Source organism: Syngnathus leptorhynchus, chromosome 14 (genome assembly GCF_054491065.1).
Source record: "Syngnathus leptorhynchus isolate UIUO chromosome 14, UIUO_Slep, whole genome shotgun sequence".
Classification (NCBI taxonomy): domain Eukaryota; kingdom Metazoa; phylum Chordata; class Actinopteri; order Syngnathiformes; family Syngnathidae; genus Syngnathus; species Syngnathus leptorhynchus.
This window is the reverse complement of record NC_141208.1, coordinates 8,510,001-8,535,584: the sequence shown is the minus strand read 5'-3', so window position 1 is coordinate 8,535,584 and position 25,584 is coordinate 8,510,001. Positions and strand designations below refer to the sequence as shown.

The window sequence follows — 25,584 nt, the reverse complement described above, 5'->3', positions numbered from 1 at the left end:
AGGCTCATGCCTCTTGCAGATCAAACATTGTACGACATGGAGAAAATAGTACCAGACAACTCTGGGTTGTCGGCTGCACCTCAGCTCAATCTCTCACTCAATTGCCGACATGTTTGCCAACATATGACTTGCAAGTAGCTCCAATGACAATTCATGGCTCAGCAGAGCTGTGGTAACTCAGAGGATATCGTACGGTGGCTTGTGAGTGTAAAGATTAATTTAACCCTTTGACCTTTTGGAAAGGTTGCCAGCCTTGCCCCGCTTTCATCCACTCAGGGGGCTTAAAGGTCTTTCTGACTGATCCATTTACAACACGACATTTGACATCTTTTCAATTTATGACTGGTAGTTTGCACCTTTCCTTTTCTTTGGATACTTTTTTCCGAACTGAAGGATTTTTCTCACTGACCAATGCCAATGAAGCATGGTTAATTCACTGCTTGTGTAAACATATCTGATTTTACCTCCTGGCATATTATAAATGAAATGGCTTGTGTTTGAAATAGTCACGGCAAGTCTGTATTATTGTTTCGGAATGGATTATTATCTCAGGTTTTCATTAATCAGAGATTCTCACATCTATTTGAAACTGTATAATTAAACCTGTAATTCAGGGATGTCCTGCTCCGGTCCTCAAGGGCCGCTGTTATGTATTTTTGATATCTTCCCTTTCTAACACACCCGATTCAATTCATCAGATCATCAGCACACATAATGATCCTGATCATTTGAAGCGGGTGTGTTGGAGGCATCGTAAACATGCACGATAACGGCCCTCGAGGACCAGAGTTGGGACACCCCTGTCATAATAGCTTGTAAAAAAAAAAGTTCCTATTGTCGGTTGAGGAAAAGTAGAAGAAACAATCCTTAGTGCCCAGTCAAGCATCCCTTGCTAGTGACTGCATCATGAACAAATATAGAGGGCAGCAAAGCTTCTTAGGGCAGAGCCCGCTTACGATTCCCTTTCTGTGCACAGCATCCTCAAATAGACCACACAAAGATACTTAAGCCAAAATCCCTCCCTGGTATTTAATTCTAAATGAGTAATTACTGGGTGTGTCAGTGTGTCTTAGGTTTGCAGGTAGGTTGGGTGAAGGAGCTCATTCTTCCACTGGCTTTTGAGAGTCCCACAACCTGAGACAGGCCGCAGACACACTGCACCAGTTCCTTTGGGAGTTGCCGAAGAACCCAGTCGCGTAAGAGGGGGGCCGGGGCCGACCACATACAGCCGTCAAGATGTGTGACATGGGGGGACTGGATAACCTGGTGGCCAACACGGCCTACCTCAAAGCCCAGGGTGGTGATGACAAGGAGATGAAAAAGCGCCGTCGAAGCTTGTCTCTACCAAAGCCGGAGCAATGCGCTGCAGTGCGAACCTCCATCGATAAGGACTTTACATCACTGTGTGAACAACAGCCTATTGGCAAAATGTTTTTCCGTCAGTTCCTGGCAAACAATCCCCAGTATAAGCTCGCCGCTGATTTCTTAGACGAGTTTTACGATTGGGATCTGGCTGAAGGTGCAGTCAAAGACAAGTCGCGTCAGAACATCATCAAAAAGTTTTGCAAAGCTGACTCTAAAGACTTCTTGGCCTTTCTCACTGGGGAGGCTGCCGAAAAATGCAAGGCAGTGACAGATTCTAACTTCGAAGAGGTGATGAAAGAGAAAGTCCAGGAAGGTGTGAGAGAGTATTTGAAGGGAAAACCCTTTACAGATTACCAGGCCAGTCCATCCTTTGATAAATTTCTCCAGTGGAAGGAGTATGAGAAGCAGCCCATCAGCGACAAGTACTTCTATGAGTTCAGGACTCTGGGAAAAGGTGGCTTTGGAGAGGTAAGAATGAATCTTCATGACATATTGTCAATGTTTAATCAAATCCTTAGACTCCTTGAATATGATTTAAAGAAAACGTGCAATATTTCTACAACTATTGATGTTAGAAATATTAATAAGCATGACATCAATGGCTACACGAACATACAAGAACTTGTTAGCAAGTTTGCACTTGCAAACAAAATGGTTCAGTTTTAGAAATAGTTTTCAGTCTGAATGGCACATGATCTAGAAGTGATTCTTGAGGAATTGAACTTAGTGGAATCCCTTCACTGAACTTAGTTAATTGAATGGTTATGGAGAAAGTATAACTATATTAATGTACTCAATGTAAAGTATTGTACATATATCAAACAATGTACTCATCTTACATCTGTTGAGAGCAGTACATATTTTTATTTAAAAAAATATATAGAGTTGGTTCAATGTGTGAGGCTGCTGTCTTTATGAAATATTGTCACTGATGTGACCCACTGTTTGGTGTTGGTGACTTAACTGTGCTTTTATGCAGCATGAATGACACAGGATCAAGTACAGATCCTTGGGGTACTCCTTTAATGATTCAGTATCATGCTTAGTAGTATTTAGACCTGCTGTACAAATTAGGACAAAAGAAGGGTCAGAGAGTTCTCAGGACATTGTTCACAACATTGTTGAAGAAGTTTAGAAGTTAAATGAGAGAAGTTGTGATGATTTCTACAATGACTGAATCAATTATCCACATTAAGTGTATGGCATTAGTTTTATTTTTAAAGAGCCCCTTCTGTGTTGAAAATTGAAAACAAAAATCTCCTGCCAGGGTTTAAAGCTTGCAAACAATCAAGTTGACATGACAATCTATAACGTCCAACTGCCTTCTGAAATGTAGTATCAGGTTTAATGTAAGGGTAACTGAAAGATGGCCTTTTTGTATCATAGAGCTAAGGATACATTTTAGGAAATTCAAAAGGAATCAATGAAGTTGTAGTTGAAGGTTACTTCTGCGACAACTGAGAAATTGAATCCGACTTGACACTTTTTCCAGGTCTGTGCCGTACAAGTGAAAAACACTGGCCAGATGTACGCTTGTAAGAAGTTGTGTAAAAAGCGACTGAAAAAGAAGGGCGGTGAGAAGATGGCCCTTTTGGAGAAAAAGATCTTGGAGAAGGTCAACAGTCTCTTTCTGGTCAACTTGGCCTACGCTTATGACAGCAAGACCCACCTGTGCCTTGTCATGACCTTGATGAATGGAGGAGACCTCAAGTACCACATCTACAATATTGGCTATGACGGCAAGGGCGTGGACAAGGGCATTGAGATGAAGCGCATCGTTCACTACACGGCCCAGATCACCACCGGTATTCTTCACCTGCATGCCATGGATATCATTTATCGTGACATGAAGCCTGAGAACGTGTTGCTGGACAGCGTCGGCCAGTGTCGACTTTCAGATTTGGGTCTGGCCATAGAGATCGCCCCGGACAAAACTGTCAACCAGATGGTGAGTAGATCCACTCGTAGCAGTTCCTATTATTTTGGCTTTTATTGAACGCAAATCTAATCATATTACAAATAATGAGAGACGGCAAACTGATGCCTCAGAAACTGCACCTACCTTCTGGTCTCATTAGGTAAGAAAGGTGGTCACTAAAAGTGAAGCCATGTTCTTGGGCAGGTTGTCAATCTTGGTGGGCTTGTCACTGTAAATCCGGACAAGGATTACAGGACTGCTTTAAGAAGACCTTTGCAAATGAGTGTCTCAGTATTCATTATGTAACTCCTCCTTTTGTGATCAGATTATAGCCAGGGGGCATTTTGGGAACCTCTTGGAATATCTTTTAATAGGTACATAATGTTTTGCCACTATGTTGCAGACCTCTGCGAATTTACCATAGCCCCTGAAAATCTACTTTCACTTCTAGCAAGTTCAAAAAAAATTTTTAATTTTGTAAAAACGTGACAGTTTAGTAAAGAATCGGTCACTTTGAACTCTTCTTCATCTGAGAACTCATGCTTGTTCTCATGACATCTCCTCATTCCCAAATCACGTATGTCCCGAAAGATGAACGATTCTGAGACTGGGTATCTTTAGGCCTTGTACTTGCTGTAGCAAAGAGTAAGCCCTCAGCGCTTATGAACGTCCGCTAATCTCATTATCCAGTTCTGTGATGCTCCTCAGCCAGCTGAGGTGACTGTACTAACCTCCTATGGCAAGGCTGGCTTTGGTCCCCCTAATCCTCTTAACTGGCATTATACAGTCTGTCCCTGATCAGATTGACATAAAAGTAATAGTGCAAATTTTCAGGCAAGGTTATTATCATTGTATAGCGAGTGATTTTTAATGTCTATTAAACGTTCAATAGATCACACAAAACAACAGGAAGTTGGTAGTCATGCTACATTTGCATGTTCCACTGGATTTAGGTGTTTAGTATCTTACTAGCAAGAGTCAGATAGCTCAATTACGTGTCCTAACTCACGGTTCCGAAAGTCTTGGTAGGTACGTAAAAGGTAGGCGAACTCTGTTAGTGTGTAGATAGATGTGTATGACTCTTGACAGGTAGTAGGCTTAGCATTAGGATTAAGCTCCCGGTTCGAGATTGCGGGTCGGGTCATGCAGAATGAGGGGAGGAGGGGTGGGGGATAGCAGCACAAGTGGAGGATAACTAAGTTAAAGGTGAAAGTGAAGGTGGCAGGAGAGCTCGTTGAAGGCTATATAGCCTTGTTGGGTAGTTTAGAAGTCATCTTTCAGGTTCCTTATAGGTTCCTTTCCCCTGTTTTCCTTCCATAGGCTGGTACTGGAGCATACATGGCGCCAGAGCTTCTGAGCAAAACTCCATACAGAACATCAGTGGACTGGTGGGCGCTGGGCTGCAGCATTTACGAGATGGTGGCCGGCTACACGCCTTTCAAAGGACCCGATAGTAAAAAGGAGAAGGTAGAGAAGGAGGAGGTGCAACGCCGTATTCTCAATGAGGAACCCAAGTGGGAGCACAAGTGTTTTGATGCTACCACAAAGGACGTCATCCAGCTGTTCCTCAAGAAGAAAATGGATGAGCGTCTCGGCATCAAGTAAGATCTTTCACCACCACACTAATTGGAAAAAATTATTCAATTGCACTTAATTCATCTGTAAATTCTCATTCTTTAATAACCTTATGTTAAACTAAATTATTGTCGATCCATAATGAGATAACTGAAGTAAATTAATGATTTTCTGACCAAGTCAATAAAATTGGATAACTTCCCGTAGTACAATGGTTGGGAATGACTCTTGACACACATTGTAAACATTTTTGAACTCAGAAAAAAAATTATAATCATGGGTGAATGAAAATAAATACAAATTGCCCAAATGTTTCAAAACATTTTAGGGACAACATGGCAGATCCCAGGAAGCATCCGTGGTTCAAGACTATAAACTTTCCCCGTCTGGAGGCCGGCCTGGTGGCTCCTCCGTGGACACCTAAGCCCAACGTGGTCTACGCCAAGGACACGGGCGACATCGCCGAGTTCTCCGAAATCAAAGGCATCCAGTTTGATGCCAAGGATGAAAAATTCTTCAATGAGTTCAGCTCAGGCGCCGTAGCAATCCAGTGGCAGCAGGAGATGATCGAAACGGGACTGTTCGACGAGCTCAACGATCCCAACAGGAAAGAGGGCGGCGGAGATGGGGATGACGAAAAGAAGTCCGGTACTTGTATATTGCTCTAAGAGGGACTTCTTGTTCATTTTTCAGGTCACATGCACATTTATAACATTTTCCAATATGTACAGTGTCATTTGTCAGGAAAAGAACGAAGCTGATGCGTTTCAACGTCTCATCTAAAGGATGAGCTCTCGTGTCCCCGAGGCATCGGAATGAGGAACGATAAGATGAATGTCACAATAAACTCCGACTTAAAAGCAGGATTAATGAAAAGACTCAAAAAGAAATGACAAAACACATGTAAAATCTTTGGGTTTATAAAAATACAAACTTTAGATCCAGCTGTTCCGTACATGGCACTAATTTTACAATGCCACATAAATATTAAAATAGTTCACCAGAAAAGAGTCCAAGTTGAATAGAATCATAGCAGGGGTGACAAAAGTACTCACTTTCTGTACTTAAGTAGAAAGACAGATACTTGTGTTAAAAAAAAAAAGGCTGGTAAAAGTTGAAGTACTGATTGCTTAAGAAATATTTGCTTTCTCCGAATCTGTTCCGAATCTGTTGCTTTTCACATTCCGCCTTATAAAAACCTCAAGATCTCAACTCATTCAACATCTGACTGCAGTTGACTTCTATTTCTCTCTTTTTTACAGAGATTGAAATAAATTACCACCTTTTTTTTTGGCAAAGTAAGGAATAAAAGTACAGATATATTTGTAATGTAAGGAGAAAATGTTGTTAGAAATATTGAAAAAAAAAATCTATTTGTAATTTCTTTTTTTTTTTTTTTTTTTTTTTTTTTTTTTACACAATTCTGGATGGTCTGATAGACGTCAAAGTTGAAGCATACCCTGGCAGGCCTTATGATGCCATCCATCATAAGGACACACACCAAGAAAAGTGCTTTTTAATTACTGTAGTTGGAGTGCAGTTCAATCTTAAACCTCTGGCCTCTTTGTTGAACCTTGAATTGTACGATAAAAGCAAAAAAAAAAAAAAATGTAAATATTGTACATCTATATATCTATATAATCTGAGTGAGGAGCAGTGTAAGTGGTTTTAGTACCTTCGATGTTGGTGCTATGAGGCAAATCGACTAAATGATAATGCATGGACTGTATTATACCCGAGAATGCGAAGTACGTGGGGAATGAAATGAAATCCAATTCTGGAATGTTATGTCCTGTGTGAATAACTCAAACCAGATGCTGAGACGATAGTCATTCGCAGCATTGTTTCCAGTCTCAAGAGAAATATACCACAAGATTAATCAGTAGAAATAAAATACACTCACATGCTTTCAAATTCTCCCGAGAACAAGAACAGCCTGCGGAGTATGACTATTTCTCAGGGAAATTATTTTGCTGGAACTTTTTGACATCGTCCAATTGTGAGCTTGAGTTTTTACAGTTAATGTTGAAAAGCTAAAAATGTATGTAATTGTAAATATAACACCAATAAAGTTTTAACATATATATGTAGAAGATAGATGTAAAGCTGAAATTTCATTAAAAAAAAGTGAAAATTATGTTTTTAAAATGTCTCTATGTCTGTTTTTGCGGACCAGCGTGGTCGACGGTAGACACCGTGTTTTTGGACAGAAAAATGGAAAATGGAACCCAATTTATATATATATATATATATATATATATATATATATATATATATATATATATATATATATATATATATATATATATATATATATATATATATATAAATACACATACACACACACACACACACACATTTCTATATATCAGTTCCATTAGTATGGACCCAATGGCTGCCTCCAGGCTGTCTTTCAGGCCCACATTGCCTGGCAAGTTCAACTCTTAGCTGATAACGGGATAACCGGTGTTATCCTTTTCCCTTCTTTGCGTAAATCACTCTCAAATCCCTTAAGGTTCTAAAGCATCCCTGTGCAACTGCCCCACCTTGACCATCTGGGACGAAAGCAGATTAAATGGAAAAGGAAGTATGGACTGATGGGTGATATTTGTTGTAAATGACTTACAATAGAATCTAAATAAAAGTAAATATTTTAAAAAAACTAACCTCCATGATTGCTTGATGGGCCGAACAGTCAGAATTTAGGAGATGCCTAAATTCGCACTGATAATCCTCTTTTGACACGGAGAAGTGCCTGATGGATAGAGATGGTGGCCGGAGAAAAACAAGAGAGCAATAATGACCAAAGAATAAGAAAAGTAAAAAGTAAGTACAATTGCATTGTTATTGTCAACAACATCTGCATTGTTTTCTGGTTAAACTGATTTTTTTGAAACATGTTTCTTTTTTTTTTATGCAAGAACCTTTTGTTATGAAGTATTCTTGGAGCCAAACAATTCTTGGAGCCAAAGTCAAGTAGAAAATAAATCAAAATTGTTACAGTGTGTATTATGACGTGCAGTAACAATGAGGATAAACTGCACTGCATCACAAAAATCCATAAAATTAACTGTCGCTGTCACTGTTAGCATGTGGTTCAATCCTTAATAGTCTTGGCCAATGAACGGCTTGGGAGGAAAAACTTGACTCTGGCGGCCTCCAGTGGTAGCAATGAGTGTGAACGTGAATGTCTAAAATAAAATAAAATAGCCATTCATTTTCTGAACCGCTTTGTCCTCACGGGGGTCGCGACACGGGGAGAACATGCAAACTCCACACGGGGAGGGCCGGAGGTGGAATCGAACCTGCACCCTCCTAACTGTGCACCACCGAACCACCTAAAATAAAATAAAATAAAGACTGGCCATTGTATCTTATTTTTTCTTCAAAACCACTTTATTCCACAATGTATTTCATCAGGTCTTAAGGCACCCTGAGAAGATGTTACAAGTTGTTCTTTCAAATGTGGGTTCCTTTAAAGACTGTGTAAACATAGTTTTGAATTAGATCATTTCCTGTAAATCTTTGCTTAAGTTATTTCTTTACAGTCCACAGACATTGTGTTGTGTGACAAAAAATACAGTGTGAATTAAGTAAATATGGTCGATAGTGTTTACAGTATATATATATACATTGAGTAAGAGTAATAGACTGGCAGACAATCAGATCAACGGGCTGAAGAAGAGAGAGAAAACTAACAAACAATCTTTGAGACCCGGATAGATATACAGATCACGTAGAGATATACAGTACATACTTACAGTGAATAATGAAATTTTTTTTTTTCTCTCGTTTCTCGTCTCTGACTTCCAAGCAATTTACAATGTACTTAGTGTGTGTGCGTTTGACTCCTCAGCTTGCATCTGTGGAAGGCCATTTGAGCATTTATTCCAAATCCTTCATTTCTATCTTAAGCTCCATGTACTACTAGTACACAATTAAATCCAACTTGTAAATTACTCTGCTGCATTTGTAATACTAATAGAGTCAACTAGTAGCACCAAAATGTCTGATGTTTTATCTTACTATTAATGTCGTTGTCATACTGTAGTGCACAGGTGTCAAACTCGAGGGCTACTATCCTACACGGTTTAGATGTTTCCCTGATGTCTGACCACGTGATCCGATCAGGAAAGCTTGTAAAACACTCAACCCGAGTCGATCTATTACTGAGGCTAAAGAATAGTCTAGTACATGGACAAGAATATGAACTAAATGCTCAAATTGCTTTTTATAGTAACCATATACAGCATCCAACTCCCTCTCCCTTTGTGAGGAGGAGAGACAGAGCGAGACAGCTTATCTCATCCTGAAAGGCTCACCTACATGTCGGCTATTGCAATGGCGAGGTGACCGCACAGGAAGACAGACAGACAGACAGATAGACATGCAGACAAACAGACAGACGGCACAAGACTAGATTGCGGCATCATGGGCCACAACACAAAGATCTATCTATTTTTCCCTAAATATGGTTCACTATGTATTTATGTATGTGTAGAAAGGGAAATTTGTCCATATACATAGGAATACAGTGGCTATATCATATTGATTATCAAGACATGGAATTCTTGTGGTATGATATGTGACACTTCTGCCCCCCCCCCCCCCCCCCACAAAAAAAAAAGAAGGGCTGGAAATCTTACATCGTAATTATTTGTGTGTTGTATGGCTATGGGGGCATGAAAACAAGAATGCTCTCTTCCCATGAAGAACAAAGGCCTACAACAAAGGTGTCAAACTCAAAGTTTTGTCTAGTTCATGTTTCTTAACGAATGGGTTAGTTTTAATTTTGGAAGAAAATTTGGACCAAAGTTGGAATTTTTCATCAATTTCCACAGATAATAAAAGTCAACAACCTGTTTGGGATATTTAATTTTGGGTGAAATTTCAGGATTAAAGAAAAATGCTTTACAGGTGATTAAGGACTTTGTTGTAAAAAAAATAAAAACATTTTTGCAAACCATCTCTTTCCGCTTGAAACCACAACTACGATGTAGCCCCGTGACAAAAATGAGTTTGACACCCACAAAATAAAAAAAGTTGCATCAGCAATAACACAGCTCCAAATGGCTTGCTTTCATTGGCTAATTGGATAGTCAGCTAATCACACCAAAATGAAACCAAAATAAGGGAAGGGGAAGCGGGAGCCTGTGTCTTGTACTCTCTTGGGATCATTTGCGGAGGTCAGCAAGGAATCTTGAAGGAAAGAAGGGTCATCAATGCCATCAACGCAACATTCCTAACCGCATTTCCAACTACCAACCAGACTAATCTGCCTCATTCCGAATGTTGTCTTGAGAGGGATTTGACACTTCCTTCCTTAGCGAATGTGGGCAGCCTCTGCATTGGGAGGGGTTGGGTGGGGGGGGGGGATACTTTTGACCAGATATTTCCCTTCCTTTTTTACTCAATCACCTTGATCCTGAAAGTGACACGACCCAGGAACTTATCCCTCTCGTCGTTATTGCGCAAGTTAGAGCCCTCTACCCGGCACTCCACTGACAGCTCCTTGTTGTAGTCCTCCTTGGTGAGCAGCAGCTTAACAGCAACCAGTGGCTGAACATAATTCACCTGGAACAAATTCAACTGGTTGGAAGTAACCGAGTAAAGTCTATTCATTGATTCAATTTACTTGAGGAAATAGTCAACTATTTTTAAGGTGCTACCCAAAAAACTCACATGGGCTTTCTTGCCATAGTAGGGGAAGTACATCTTGTCGATACGTCCCTTTCGAGGGAAGTACTGCATCTGGACTGGTTGCTCTTTCTGTAGAGGAGAATACTTGTTAGCTATGCGAGCCTTATAGGAAATTCCATCGACAAAACACTCAGCGATGACCCTCGTTTGTTAGTGTGGAGTTTGTAATGAAGTGGAAAGCATGGTGGTATGCTTTGTTGCAAATTGCTATTTGCAGCACACATTATGCTGATTGTACTAAAAATGGCTTGAAAATGGCACATTGTGACTTTGCTTATTTTTAATAGCAATACTGGCCTAATATTCCCGATACCATCTTACCCTAAAGTCGCCACTGACAGCATGCAGAAGAAAGTCAATAAGAAACAAAACAGACAGACAGAAAGGAGGGGGGGAAATAAAAATAAGATCAACAAAACAAAGTGTTCACACCGTTCTGCTTGTCACAGCTTTTTTTTTTTTATGAGAGAAATAAAAATAAACACAAAAAATACACATACAAGCATGTCTATTTGGAAGGAGGCAAGTTTACTTTGATGGTGCAGTTGACGTAAGGATCCCCGATAGGCTTCAGGCCAATGATCTAGAAAGTGAGCAGAGAAATGAATTCAAATGAATTATTCTGGCCTAAACATGACCTCTACTTTAATAATCTAACTGCACTGCTTCCCGTACGTATATGTGGATTTGTTTTGTCCAATCAAATTCTATATTACACATTAATACGTCTGGTGAGCATGATGTATTTTATTTTTGGTCACCCTGTTGAGTTTCAGGAGCACGCACGGTCTCCCCTCAGAGTAACCAAAGTTGACGTCGGAAAGGCCGGAGCACAGACTCAGGTAGCCTCTCTTGAAGCGACACACTTTCTTCTCCGCTTCTTCATCTTGCAGGAAATACTCTCCTTCAGTGCAATCTAGATTCTTCTCCTGTTCAGTGTCATCATAACTCTCTGAAAGAAGGAAGTGGATGCAGGTCAGAGGTCAGTAATGTGTGGTACAATAGTAAAAAAGTGGGCAAATGTCAGTTTTGCCTTGACAAAAATTCAAGAAATTAGGAATCCTTCTCCATTCTCACCTTGCAGGAAGCTCTCCAGGCTTTTCACATATGTTGAATACTTGGTCGAATCGGATTTGTTGAAAGTGATGTCAAGAGAGTTCGGAAGGACGACCAAACCTTGAAGCAAGGAAGGAAGGAAGGAAGGAAGGAAGGAAGGAAAGAAGGAAGGAAGGGTTGGAGAGAGTAAGAGAAAAGCAGATGTGAAGGAAATAGCTGCCAAGCAGGTCGATATATAATACCGTAAAGCCACATCGACACTGTAGTACATTTACGGCAACGGCGTCTCATTATATGACGAATAAAATATGAATAATGAATGGAGGCGTCTTGGCAATTAGCTGAAAGGTTTACCATAGTGCACGTGAGGACGGAGGAGACACTAACCTGGGAAAGGAACGCGATCTCTGTACCTGGGCACATTGTCATCCAGAGTGAGCAGCATCACCCACATGGTAAGAGCAAACATACCAGCCAGGAAGCAGTAGAAGACCAAGTAGAACAACAAGATGAGGGCTACAGGGGGCCACGTTGAAACCAAGAAAAAAGAGAAGAGTTATGGATAATTCATAACACACAAAAACAATTGTCATCTCGCCTTTGGAAACTATCCCTGAGGGGGAAACCATTTTGGCAAATGTTGGCTACTGTTCAAGAATATGGGAGCCGGCTTTCAGTTTTTGGGATGAGACTGCAGCACTCGGCACAGAATGTCTCCGTATCTCCACTGCAGGAAAAAATGAAGCTATAAAATCGTTGATCACACTCCAAAAACGTGACTCGGCTTGAGTATTTCAAGATGTGACTCGCTTTTACCAGTACTGTATGGTGGCAGTGAATCCAACACACTCGCTGTTTGGAAAATAGTAAAAAAAAATTCATGGAAAAAGCATCTTTGGGTTGTTTAATGCCACTCCTAGTTTAGGTTTCTTATCAAACTAAACATAAAATAAATATTATATGTAAGACAACCGCATAGCTAGCCTTTCAGTCTGCTACTTTAATGCTATGGCTAAATAGCTTGTATTATGTGGTGCAACACCCTTAAAGCAATCGATTGAACACAAACGGTGCAGCAACAGGTAGACAGACACTACAACAGGACACGTTGCTATACATTCTTTATCAGCTGAATAAATTGACTTGTATTTTTGGCGTTCGGATGAGCTGAGGGAAACTGAGACAGCTTCCATGTGGATTAGTTCCATAATGTAAATTATCATTTGTATATTTTATTCACACCGGAAGGAGCAGCGCAATAGTCATTTGGCTGATGCCAAATTATTTGATGACGGTATGATTTCATAAAATACAATACAATGGATTCTTGCCATTTTTGGTAAGGGAGGCTAGACAGGATTCATAACATTTCCATTCATTTCAGTGGAAAAAGATGATTTGAAATGGGAGGGTTTTGTAAAAACAAATCTAATTTTGCACCACTGTATTTCCTGTTGCAAGATAAACCTATTCATAACCAGACAGGTCGTAATACTTTTAAAGAGGGGTTAGAAGACATATCTAAATACTGCAATAACAGGAATTACAGTAAATTAGATGCATATTACTTTTTAATGGAAAAAAAAAATCTGCCAGAACAGGACAATTCACAGTATCTGACAGTGACCCCTTAACATAGGGCGATGGGGGACCCTTCATTCCCCACTCGTGCACCCCCCCTCCTTTCTATCATTCCTCCCCAGCAGTATTCCACAATGCTTAGTGAACGAAGAGAGTTGATGGGGTGGAAGAAGCGAGGAAAAAGAGAGGGAATCCCATTTGACCTTGACAGGCATGCTAATGTGGGCGGCCATGCAACTGCAATGGAGCATCCCACTGCACAGCAGCGCAAGGGGGGGTCCGGGCTGCATGACGGCCCCCGCTCTGCAGCCTATAGGAGCTGGATGCTGTGTTACTACCTCTACCTCTGACCACCATTATATAAAAGCATCATATAAGTGCAGCAGAGGAAATTGATGTACTGAGGCCCACCTCTCACATAATGTTCTCATTCATGCACATGCAGGGAAAAAACTTTTATTAAAATGCTGATGGTGGTCCTTGCATGTATAGATATCACATCATCATGGCGCAGGCTTCTCCTTTCCATCTTTATGTAGGCCTGTGATGGAGCCTCACATCCCCCCCTCCCTGTTTTTTTTCGAGATGCTCGTGTCTTTTAATGCAGACCATACACGTGTTAAATAGAGAAGAAAATACAATAGGGTCACAGTTCTTACCCCAGCTGCCTGCCGTGCGACCCAGAACCTCGCCGGTCCTCGGGTTGTAGAAGGAGTCCTTCCAGCTGGACTCGTCCGCCTTGTTGGCCTGTTTATCCTCCGTGCTCGCCATGGTGGAATTCTTTAAATTGGGAGCAGGGGAGAGGTGCTAAATAAAATAAAATAAAATAAAAAAATAATAAAAAATCCCCAGAATATTGGGGTTTATTTTGCTCCGTTGGTGCGGGAAAATAATGCACAAAAACGCACAGCGGGTGATGTGATGAGGCGAAAAAGCCGGCGAGTGGTCGGATCAATGGTTGGGAAGGAGTGGGCGGTGTAGAAAGAGGGAGAGCAGGCAGGCGCAAGGAAAGGAAGGAAGGAAGGAAGGAAGGAACGACGGAAGGCTCTAGTGCTGGAACAAAAAATTCGAGGGAAAAAAAAAGAAAATACAGTGACGTCGACAAATGCCCCACGGTAGCAGCTGATGTGGAGGAAGGATGTGCATTGGTTGCCGACGCATGAGACGCGTACCAATTACAAATTTAGGACGCGCTATCTTGCGTTCTTATCATCTTCACTTTATGCTCCATCCGCGGTTTATGGTCGCGGTTCCCACAGTTAATGCTACACAATGTGTTTAAAGAAAAGGATGTGGTTTTGTATGTGTCTCCCCACACTTTCTCTCTCCCATAATTGTGAGGCTTGTAGCGCACATTCGGCATGCAGGCTCAACCGGCTTGTTTCTATTCGCGTCTGACTGAGCATATACTGTAGCTAGATATTTGGGGCATTTGCCAGGCCTTGTTGCTATGGCGATGGAACACTATGCTAAAGCCACAGAGAAATAGAGGGGGACGCAGACGGTCATAAATACAGGAGCTCATATTGATTTGATTGAGTTGTGTTCCCTTGAATATACTGGAAAATAATCAAAGGTCAAGCGGTATTGCAAATGGATGCACAGATCACGCCAATTTGAGTTAGTCTGTCTAAGGCTGAAAAAGTCAAATTATTAGAAATTATGACGAATATTTTGGGGGTTCAATAAGTCAGAAGAATGCTTTAGACTAGTTATGTGCTTCAGACTTGTTATATGCTTTAGACTACATATAATTTGAGTACGCTGATTTGATTGGTTAGGATAAAAGTCGACCCGGAAGTGCACGGGCGTGGGAGCAATGAATGTGTGTGTGAATATATATATATATATATATATATATATATATATATATATATATATATATATATATATATATATATATATATATATATATGTGTATATATATATATATATATATATATATATATATATATATATATATATATATATATATTTATTTATTTATATTTATTTATTTATATTTATTTATTTATTTATTTATTTATATTTTTACCTTGTCCGTATCCAGTGCTTTATGGCATCGATGGGGGACGACCCAGGACATGCTGACCCCCCGGGATGAGCTGGATGAAGTGGCTGGGGAGAGGGAAGTCTGGGAGTCCCTCCCAAAGCTGCTGCCCCCGCAACCCGACCCTGGATAAGCGGAAGAAGATGGATGGATGGATGGATGGATGGATGGATGGATGGATGGATGGATGGATGGACGGACGGATGGATGGATGGAATGTATCCTCCAAGATAAACGGGTTCGCTGCGTGAATAAAATTGACTTTCAAATATAATAATCAGACAATGTTGACATAAGACCATTTTATAGCATGAATGCCCCTCACTCCCAAATGATGGAGATATCCTAGAGCTCAAGTGTAAGAGGAAGAGACACTGACAAGGGTATAAAAGCTTAACTTCCAGCCCTGTGACACTCCTTTAACAACCAGCATGTCAGGCAACGAGAACAGAGTTGGGGGTGGGGGCATGGGTTATATAATGCCCCACGATGCAGGACGCAGTTCATATGGGTTGAATGGAGGGGGGTCAGGCAAGTGGTCGTGGCGCATCCAGTTTGTGTTGTCAGATTGAATTTGTTTCAAGGATCAGGGTCCTCCACAACTCATACAATGCGGCACGGCCATGATTAGTGTGAGAGCAGGCAGCACTGATTCATGGGCTCGTTTTGCCTGCCTCACTGACGCGTTTGGCTTTCTGCATTCTGCGCTTGCAGCGAGAAACATGAGATTGACAGTCGTGGGAGTGGAAGGAGTGGGGTGTTAGCTGATAAGAGTTTGGGAGACGGTGGAGCTCAGTGCAGCTATGCTGAAGAAATTTGCGCGATGTACGCTGTGCTCACTCTCATCACAATCCTCCTATTGTTGAGGACGCCCCCACCCCTCCCCGTTTTATTCCAGTGCACTCAATTAGCGCCCCTTCACCATACCAGCACCATGAGCAGGAACCCCCCCCCTGCCCCCATTTGTTCTCACTCTCCATCCGCAAGCTGCCATAGCAACCCTTGCAGTGAGCGTGCTCACATCAATGGGAAGCGCTCCCCACACTCAACTACAGCCGTGTGTCTTCTACCCCCCCCCAACTCCATCTCCCTTACCTTGAATCACGCAACTGCATCAGCTTGGAATCGTTTTTGTTTTTTTTCAGAGTGAGGTTTATGAGTCAGCACCTGGCCACTTATGTTGTCATAAGTAGAAAAAAAATACTCAAACTGTAATACAAATAAAAAACTAGAATTCACATATTCGGGATACCAAAATTCTTATTATTCACTGGAAAAAAAAAAAACTTGACTTCCATCTGAAAAACATCTATTTGCTATTTTTTGCATTCAGGCCAATGTTATATCCAATATAAAAATATTCCTGCACCGCCATCTTATGGCCAAGCTGCTATGCTGTAGTGAGGAGATGCACATGCAAGTTAAATGTTATTTCTAGCATCTAGTGCATTAAAAAAAAAATCTAATCCAAAATTGTTTATTTAAGTGAGAAAAACATACATACGTACATACATACATACATACATATCCATTTTTTGTTATTTAAAAAGCAACATAATTAGACAAGCAATGAGTTTGTCTGCGAGGCCATGTGAGGTCAGTATCAGGCTTGCTTGCTGCGTTTGAGAGCACAATAACACAGCCAAGTGCAGACACCCTCGAGCGACTGGCTCCCAACAGCCCCGACCTTCATTAAAGCACACGTATATTGAATCACATACTGCTTCTAAATTATTAACAGATGTCAGAAAATGGCTTACGAAGCCTCCGTCACACTAATAAAAGCCTTTTATGTTTACGTAGGTTTGTTTCCTAATTTGTTTCCAGGTTTGGATTCAATCCAACCAGAAATATGAATTTATTGATAGAGGGTTTTACATGTTGTGCAAGTGCTTTAGAGCACAAGTATTCAATATCAAGCTTATGGTAGTAAGACAATTAAGCGCACTAGTAGAATGACTGTCTCACTAGTACCTTTTTTTTCCTATTATTATTTGCCACTGTTGGTCTACAGTCAGTTGTGGAAAAATGTTTCTATTGTCATTCTACTAGCTGATCAAATTGTCATACTAATGAAGAAAAAGATGCATTGACCATATGACTGATATGAAAATCAATGCTCCAATGGCTTTCCATACTGGCCTCGCTTCCAGGCAACCCAGGATTTATGATCACTCACAGACAAAACGCACAAGAAGAAATTACTATTAGTAGAGATAAAAAAAAAAAAAGTAAACACCATATGAAGACCAAATATAGATTATTTTCAAGTGTAAATGTATTTGGTCTTGTGTGGACTGCGCTGACAGGGCTTACTTTCAGATTTGTGTAATTACATTTCGCTACTTTGATGTGAGACTGGCTACAAAAATACACATTGATCAATAAAGTGCCCAGACTGATGAAATTCAAAATGAACAGTGTGCTGTAATGTCACTGTGCGACTGTAAAATGGGGACACACTTGGTTTAAGTGGAATGGGAGGGGAGGGGGAGGGGGGGTCGTCATTGCGGGTGTGAACTAGGCATAATGTGTCCACAAAGCACAAATAATAATATTCAAATACTTCCTGAGAAGCTGAGTGAGGTAATCAAGTGCGCTAAGGTAGTGAACATTATATTTTTCACTTTTTAGTGAAGAACCATTTTGGAAGATATAAAATGCGCAAATCAACATTTTGTGTACAGATGACACTTATTTCCTCGCCACCATGTTTAAGATTTTGTGTCTACAAAAAAACATTTGTGGTCCCAATTTACCATTTCACAGCCACAAGTAAATATATTATGAATAGAATTTAGTCATTTGTAGACAGAAATTAGTATTTGGTATTTTGTAGCCCATGTCATGTTGGGGGCTTAGTAAGAATGAAACATGGAAGTGCCTCATATTAACGCCCCTGTGTGGGAAAATGTGCAAATATGGTGTCCATTTGATGAAATAATCCAACTTAAGAAGTTACTTGTGTGACTTGAAAATCACATCTAAAGGAAGGTAACATTTCATTTCTGGTCTCTACGGCCAAACGGGCTCTCGTGGTTTCAAGTATACTGGACATAATAGCGGGATGTGGCACAATCTGTTTTTTTCTTCTTCAAAGAGCGGCTCAGGTTTCAGTTTCTTCTTTTGTGAGAGGATCCCATGTCATGGTTGCTTGTACCAATACATGGAGCGTTGTAGAGCCCTTTCCCATCTCTGGAGATCGTACCCGGAACTAGCACAGTCACCGGACGCTCTTTTAGGGCAAAATATGTCACCTGCGCTGTGCAGCTTGGTCAGCTCCTCACAGGATTTCCAATAGCCTGCAAAGACAGACGTTGAGAAGAGTTTGTATGATTATGCTCTTACCAGAAGGCCAGCTAATGTTGCCAAAACACAATTAACTCACATTAAAGAAACCATTATTGATTTTTCCACCACCACCATTACCACCTCCCGTTTAAGACTTATTATGACACCACAACAAATTCATCTTCTGTAAGTGATTTACACAATCATCATGTGAAAAAATGAATAGGAAAGCAATTTACAGAACTGGATATTTGCAAAGTGACACTGAGGACTTGTGTCCTAGCCATTAGCGGCCATCATGGTTAGCACGTCTGACACTTTCTGGAGTCAAATCTTTGCAGCATAGAAATTGTAGACTCTTAAATTGTGCATGGCCGTGAATGTGAATGCCGTTTTGTCTGCATTGACCCCCCCCCCCCCCGCCTCTTTCCTATCAAGTCAGCCGGGATAGTTTGTACTTACCCGCGATCCTAATGAGGCTACAGAGAATAGATGACCTTGAGGTGCTACTCTCTCTCTCTCATTCCATCTGCATTAGCATTTAACAGCCTCTTTGCCGCACTGATGCGTATAAAGAGCCACTCTATACACTATTGACACTATCAGTGTGAATTCATACTGTGGATATTTTGGATGTCTGATGTCAGTTTTTATTTTGCCCACCCCACACAATCGCCTTATAAAGAATTGCATTTATTCCTCGCTAAAGAATAACATTTTACAATGACAACCCCACAAACTTACCCACAGAAAGCCCGGCAACAAAGGCAGCCCCCAAGCAGGACATTTCGTGGTTCCGGCATCGATGTAGCTTTCTACCAAACAGGTCTGCAGTGAGCTGCATGATGAAATCATTCGAGGAAACCCCACCGTCCACCCTGAGAGGCAAATAGAAAGGGAAAATGCACTCAGCCACACTGAGCTGTCGTGAACTGTAATCAGAGAAACCAGTAACATCAGCATCGCCAGTAACATCTAATCTACATTCACTGAAGCCCAATTCTCTAGCACACTCTGGCGTTAATCCAAACCAATCGACTGGATATTGGCTCGTGAGATGGAATAAGATGGGGTTGCCATAAAAGAGCTCTACCTGATCTTTGTAATGGGAATGTTGGTTTCTCTAAGCATCGTCTCATAGAGCTGCTTGTTTCTGTGAGGAACGCACAAAAGAGAATGTTAGGTCTTTTCAGCACAGGACAATGCGACTCCTCCCAAATAAAGTCATACCGGAAGGAAATGGACTCCAGAATGGCACGGACCAGGTGGCATTTCGTGGTAGAAGGTTTGAGGCCCATGAAGGAAGCGCAGGCTTTTGGGTCGTTCAGAGGAGCCTTTGGCCATATACGAGAATATTACATTCCAACAGGATGCAATAAACAGGTAACATTAATCTACTGGTAAGGAGTTTGTTTTCAAAGTGGCTGTGTTCAGAATTACTCTTTAGGGAGTTTGGAATGAGCCAACAATTCCGGACACAGCCAATGCATCCGCTAACACAATACAGTACTTTGGATATTAATATTCATGATGCACACTTACAAAGGCCACTTCAGAAAGGTAGCAGAGAAAACAAAAAATGCAAAATATGTTACAAAGACAAATGGATTGAAAAGCTGGATATGAATGCAAATTCAAGTAAATGATCTTATATTCAAACTGTGCTAGTACCTGCAGGCCGCTGAAAGACGGGACGAAACACACGCCATTGGCGTCGCTCACGCTGTACGCCATGGGGCTGGTATGCTCCACGTCTGAGAAGAGATCTGCAAAAGCAAAAAAAATACAGCTATCACATTACTCTACATGATAGTGGATTTCTCTAGACCAGAACTGTTCTATGTAATTTAATAGTAGGCCATGTTTTTGTTACGATTACCCTCAGGGGACTGCGTATAATGGTGAAAACATTTATGATCAATGATACGCCCAAAAAATTCCTGTTTGCAACATTGATTTTTGAGGTCACGGTTTGAGTCACATTGGGTGTGTCTGGAATCTCGCCGCAGCTTCCGACCACGCCTAAACAGGAGTAGCATGACGGCTTAAACGTAATTGCACAACCGCTACAGTGGGTGGCGCAAATCCCTCATCGTGACTGCAATTTCCGATTTTCTCCTGACTCACCAAGTGCCTGAGCCCATTTGATGGCGGTGCCGGTATCTGCTGCATTACCCTCAGCCAGATACACTACTTCTGGGCCAATCTTCCAACCCACCAGCGGATAGAGACCTACAAGAGAAGACCCACTAGTGCTGGTCACAGACATGGCGCCAACATTGTGCGCATGCATCATACAGGATGTCACTCCTTGTTACTGTACCATTTACGGACGTGTGAGGTGTGCTGCCAGTGTTGATGTCCATGAAGGTACCTGTTCCCATGGTGATCTTCACATCACCCACATTGTAACAGCACTCCCCAAACATGGCAGCCTGTTGGTCCGCCATCTACAGCGTGAAGCATTTCATAATTATGCATTGACGATTGGTCCAACATAGAGGAGGACAATAAAGACATGATGATATGACAAGTAATATCCTAGCGATAAAGATAAAGGAGGTTGTGATACCAACTCACCACTGACATGATGGGAATGGGCACACCAAAGATGGACGGATCAGTGCAACCAAATACATGTCTGGAGTGTGACAGGAGAGTAAAATAAAATAATCAACCCAGTTTTTACTGACACCGTCTGAGGTATTTGATGAACTTTCATTTATGGTTAAAGATTATGGAACTGCACTGCATCATATTGATAGGATATGTTGACCATTAAATAACACTTAAATATGACCATCCGGACAAAGACTGAGTTTTTGTATTGGATCCCATGAGTGGTCACGGGTGCTGTAGTAGCACACATGACTGACTTGTGAAGCCAGCTCGAGATCAATTTCTGTCTGCTCAGTCACTTTAGCTGTGAGTGTGAATCCTTGTCTGCCTCTATGTGCCCGGTTATTGACTGGTGACCCATCCTGGGTGTAGTCTATTTTTTTCCAGAGTCAGCTAGATACACTCCAGCTTCCCCATGACACACAATAAGATGCACAATTCTCGGATCTCATTAGTGTACCGGAATGTCATGCCCGGTGATTTTGAGATTCATTTACTCACCCTGTATTTTCTACTTTGGGAAAAATAGAGAGCGGTAGAGAGACTAGAGAGCATAGCATCTGACTCCAACACATCTGTGAATAGAGAAGTGTTACGAGGATAATAAATAAATTCATCCACAAGTCAGACTAACAAATTACATGAATCACCAAACCTGATAGGAGTCAAAAATCCCCGTTGCACTTGCATTCGAATAGTCAGTGGCATGAATCATTCCTGGAAGAGATCAGGTGACATTGAGATGACTGTTTCTTTTTTTATCTCATTGGTATGCTCATTTCATATATGTGTGTTTTTGTATTACGCAACTCGTTGCGCACAGTTTTGAGAAGATTTTGCAAGAGGAGTGGCTCTTACGTGAGAACAATGTGAACTATCAAGCCTACCGTTTGTGAGTTTGAATAAGAGCCAGGTGTCGATCGTTCCAAAGCAGCAGTGGCCTTCGGCCACAGCCTGCGCAACCTGAAAGGAACAAAACACCAGCAGCACAAACATTTATGTTGACGAGTCATTTACATCAATATTTATTTGGGTTTTATATTAGAGACGTTAAATCTTTATCAGCGCTGTGCGACTCTCACATGCACTCACTTGTTTGTAGTGTTTGAGGGCCCAAACAAGGCGGAAAGTGACATGCTGAGTGGAGAAGACGATCAGACTCGCTGCAAGTGAGCGTTTCTGCCTGGTCACGAAGTGCAGAACTTTCATCACGCCATGGATCGCCTGAAAGCAGAGATGGCAACAGGATTCACAAGTTGTACTGTACTTATTTATATTAGGAACATATACTTGAGTTAAAAAAAAAAAAAGACTTTGCTTAAAATGAACATACTAATTCATGGTCAATTATACAAAATGCCCATTTTGATAACTTGGCACAACAGCATAAAACAGCACACAAAATTGTTTACCTCTCATTAACTTGCATAGTTCTCCTACTGAGAAGACTTTAAAAAAACAACACAGGGAAAAAAAAGAAATAAAAGATGGAAAACAGCAATACAGAATCAGACTCACTTTCAAGGTGCACGATCTGTTCCAGGATGTTACCAACTCCGCTGCTCTCTGGTCCTGCCAGCTGATGAAATTATGGAAAGGAGTGCCAGTTCTCCTGTGAAAGGAATAAAACAAAACAGTACGAAAGTAAATAAAGCGTGGCTGTGTATACTACATGAACTCTCAGCTCATATCACCTGTCCCACGTTGTAAAGGTAGCTCGCTGGGTAGAGATGCCCATAGCTTCCATTTGATGTATTTGGACTCCGGCATCTATATTGTGCAAAACAAGAATCCAACGGTGGTCCCTGTTAATTAACAATATCTTGATGATGGTTCTACTGGGGATGTTGGAGACAATACCTTTCACAGCCCCCTTCACCACAAAGATGAATCCTTTCCACAGTGCATCTGGGTCAAGTTCCACATACCCTTCCTCTGGATATAACGGGACCACCTAAATTAAGAATACAGCATTACGGAGAGTGCATGGAAGGTCGAGCTTGACTGTATTCGAAGAAAAGGTGAATACTGGACCTCGGTAGAGCACGAGCCACGAATTTCTGCCTTCTTGTCATACACGTGACATCTGATCGAAGTCGTGCCCACGTCCACAGACAAAATAAATCGTCCCTTCTTGATTCCATTCCTCGGAGTCCCCATTGGAGGCAACTGACTATCGTTCAGATGTCATATCGGTGTTTTTTACGGCAAGACTACATCGCGCGTGTGCGCATAATCGCTGTTTTTTGTTGTGCTGCTTAGGCAAGTGACTGAACCTTTGGACTTAGGGCACCCCGACCCAGTTGCAAACATCAGCGTAGCTTCGGAAACGAAACAAAGCGTCATTTTAGCAGCCAGATACGTACCATGTTGTAACACAACGATCTTCGTCCATTAAGTGTTGAAATAATTCAAATTCTTGTACCAAGTCACGCTTATTACCAAACTCGTAATACATAAGACATAACACATAAGATGTTAGAGCTGGCGGAGACGTTGTTCGTAGGCAAAGCAGACTAAAATCGCGGTCGAACCACAAAATTTCTCAAACAGCCGCACTTTGGGGCACCCGTAGTTAGTAAACGCCTCAAGACGCTGCGCATGCGCAGTAGCAAACGCTAGCTTACACACACGTGTATCACCATCTGCTACAAAAATGGCAAAGGTAAATAAGAAAATTACATTTTCACCAGAAATGTATGTCAGTATGCTAAATCAGAAAGTCCTATTGTCCGATTATTGCGCTATTGGATCATGTGCATAGCGGTATTGATTGTTTTTCCATCAAATTCAGTAACTAATGACTGCTATGTATTCATTCATTCGCTTGCTTGTGTTTTAAAAACACAAGATCAGTCACATAGGGTTGATGCTTATCGTACGACCACTACATATAGAACACGGGAGTAAAATATTCCTGTTACGGTCGGTTACCGTTAATTTAAAGTACGAAATAATCCCTTTGTAGTTTATTGCGGACTGATTCTGATTTAAGTCTCTTTATTCTCAGGAAAATGCTATACAGTATAATATTAAGTATGTGTGGGTTCTAAAGTCATAATTGTGTGCTGCACTATATTTTACATGAGGGAAAGTGTAACATGATGTTACAAAAAGTTGATACACAGTTCTTCAATGTAGCTTCTGCCATTTAATCGCGATGCTTTTAATTTGTTCTGTGACTATGATTGATGATGGCATATGTAGATGAACAAAGATGCATTATTTGTTTTACTCAGGGTACAACAACTAAAAAGACACCCAGAAAAGTTCTGAAGAATGACGGAGATGTCACCGTTATCACAAGTGAGTAACAACTGTCCAAAGTACAGATGAACTATTTCTCCAGACAAAGTTACACTTAATATAAATTTGTTTCTTGATTCTTGGCTTCGAGCCGAATGACTCCCATGCTTGAGTTTTCATGTGGAATTGAGGTTTATGACAATCTTTTGAAAGACCAAATGAAACTTTACAGTATAATGCTGACTCGGACAAAAGAAGCAGATGGTGCTTAGTAATTGTTTTATTTATCCTATCCTATCCTAACAATTGCCACTAGTGAAGTAAGAATTGATTTGAATGATCAAAATGCTGTTGTAGAAACGAATGGTGGTGAGAAAATGACTGTCAAAATTGTATGTCACTCACCATTTTCTTTTGCTTCCTCAAAATTGCTGGGGGAATTTATACCAGAGACCTTTGTCCAAAGGTTGATAGTAGGATTAAATCCAACATACTCTCAAGCTTTTAAAACATATCACTTTGATCCATTTCAGAAAAACAGAAACGCAAAGCGGAATCTACTGGTGAAACGTCACCGCCCAAGAAAACTAAACTCATCAATGATGGTATGGACGTTTGAAAGACACATTTTCTTTCTGCAAACTTCATCTGAAGTGATTTGTGTATTTTATAGGTTATTGCGTTTTTGTTGGAAACTTAAACAGCTCCAAAACTTTTGAAGAAGTAACTGCCTCGTTGGAAAAGTTCTTTATGACACAAAGTCTCATAGTACAAGACATAAGATTAGCTAAATCCAGGTAAGTATCATTTTACATGACAATAATATGACCATTAACTTTGTTATGACAGTATTGACGTTGACATATAAATGACATTGTTGTTTTAAGAAAACATGCATTTATGGATTTGGCCTCAAACATGGATGTGACTAAAGCCTTGTCACTGGATGGGGAAATAATTCTTGGTCAGCCACTGACTATTGATAAAGCAAAGGTCAAAACAGTGGACTCTGTGAAAAAGAAGGCAAAGGCTCCTCCACTGGACCAGAAAGGTAAAATGGGCTTCTTACTGTTGTACTTCTGCGTCCAAACCTTTAGGGGGTGCTGTTGTTTAGTTGCAAAACATAAACGTGGTTGCTCCTTTGTCGCCTAAACTTGCAAAGGTTCAGAAATGTTCACTTTAA

At 40.9% G+C, this 25,584-nt stretch overlaps 4 protein-coding genes across 6 annotated transcripts in view; 2 read left to right on the top strand and 2 right to left on the bottom strand.

Moving 5' to 3' along the window:
* Positions 1–1,236: 1,236 nt before the first annotated feature.
* Positions 1,237–5,526, top strand: grk7a (G protein-coupled receptor kinase 7a). Its single transcript, XM_085929883.1, has 4 exons — positions 1,237–1,833; positions 2,858–3,313; positions 4,604–4,884; positions 5,187–5,526. Exons 1-4 carry the CDS (start codon positions 1,237–1,239, stop codon positions 5,524–5,526), a joined length of 1,674 nt encoding a protein of 557 aa, XP_085786009.1.
* Positions 5,527–9,912: 4,386 nt separating this feature from the next.
* Positions 9,913–13,966, bottom strand: atp1b3a (ATPase Na+/K+ transporting subunit beta 3a). The gene is made up of 7 exons (XM_085930067.1): positions 13,855–13,966; positions 12,002–12,130; positions 11,636–11,734; positions 11,320–11,510; positions 11,091–11,141; positions 10,541–10,627; positions 9,913–10,432 (listed from the first exon to the last, which is right to left on the bottom strand). Exons 1-7 carry the CDS (start codon positions 13,964–13,966, stop codon positions 10,265–10,267), a joined length of 837 nt encoding a protein of 278 aa, XP_085786193.1. The 3' UTR covers positions 9,913–10,264.
* Positions 13,967–16,717: 2,751 nt separating this feature from the next.
* gk5 (glycerol kinase 5) lies at positions 16,718–23,797 on the bottom strand. 2 transcript variants are annotated; one of them, XM_085930382.1, is made up of 17 exons: positions 23,522–23,797; positions 23,190–23,328; positions 23,016–23,109; positions 22,850–22,925; positions 22,674–22,767; positions 22,248–22,379; positions 22,043–22,118; positions 21,811–21,872; positions 21,657–21,730; positions 21,117–21,177; positions 20,860–20,986; positions 20,664–20,768; positions 20,208–20,302; positions 19,767–19,870; positions 19,630–19,689; positions 19,281–19,414; positions 16,718–18,547 (listed from the first exon to the last, which is right to left on the bottom strand). In XM_085930382.1, exons 1-17 carry the CDS (start codon positions 23,611–23,613, stop codon positions 18,390–18,392), a joined length of 1,683 nt encoding a protein of 560 aa, XP_085786508.1. In that variant the 5' UTR covers positions 23,614–23,797; the 3' UTR covers positions 16,718–18,389. The 2 variants fall into 2 exon arrangements, with proteins under 2 accessions (XP_085786508.1, XP_085786509.1); XM_085930383.1 differs by lacking the exon at positions 23,522–23,797 and having other exon boundaries at positions 23,190–23,342.
* LOC147046449 (nucleolin-like) overlaps positions 23,666–25,584 on the top strand; it is a 4,428-nt gene continuing 2,509 nt past the window's right edge. The window contains exons 1-5 of one of the 2 annotated variants that reach the window (XM_085930385.1): positions 23,666–23,820; positions 24,395–24,461; positions 24,935–25,006; positions 25,075–25,198; positions 25,289–25,452. In XM_085930385.1, the coding sequence (XP_085786511.1) occupies positions 23,812–23,820; positions 24,395–24,461; positions 24,935–25,006; positions 25,075–25,198; positions 25,289–25,452 (436 nt within the window). In that variant the 5' untranslated portion in view covers positions 23,666–23,811. Of the gene's footprint in view, positions 23,821–23,851; positions 23,922–24,394; positions 24,462–24,934; positions 25,007–25,074; positions 25,199–25,288; positions 25,453–25,584 lie in introns of those variants that run through there. The other variant, XM_085930384.1, reaches the window with a different exon arrangement.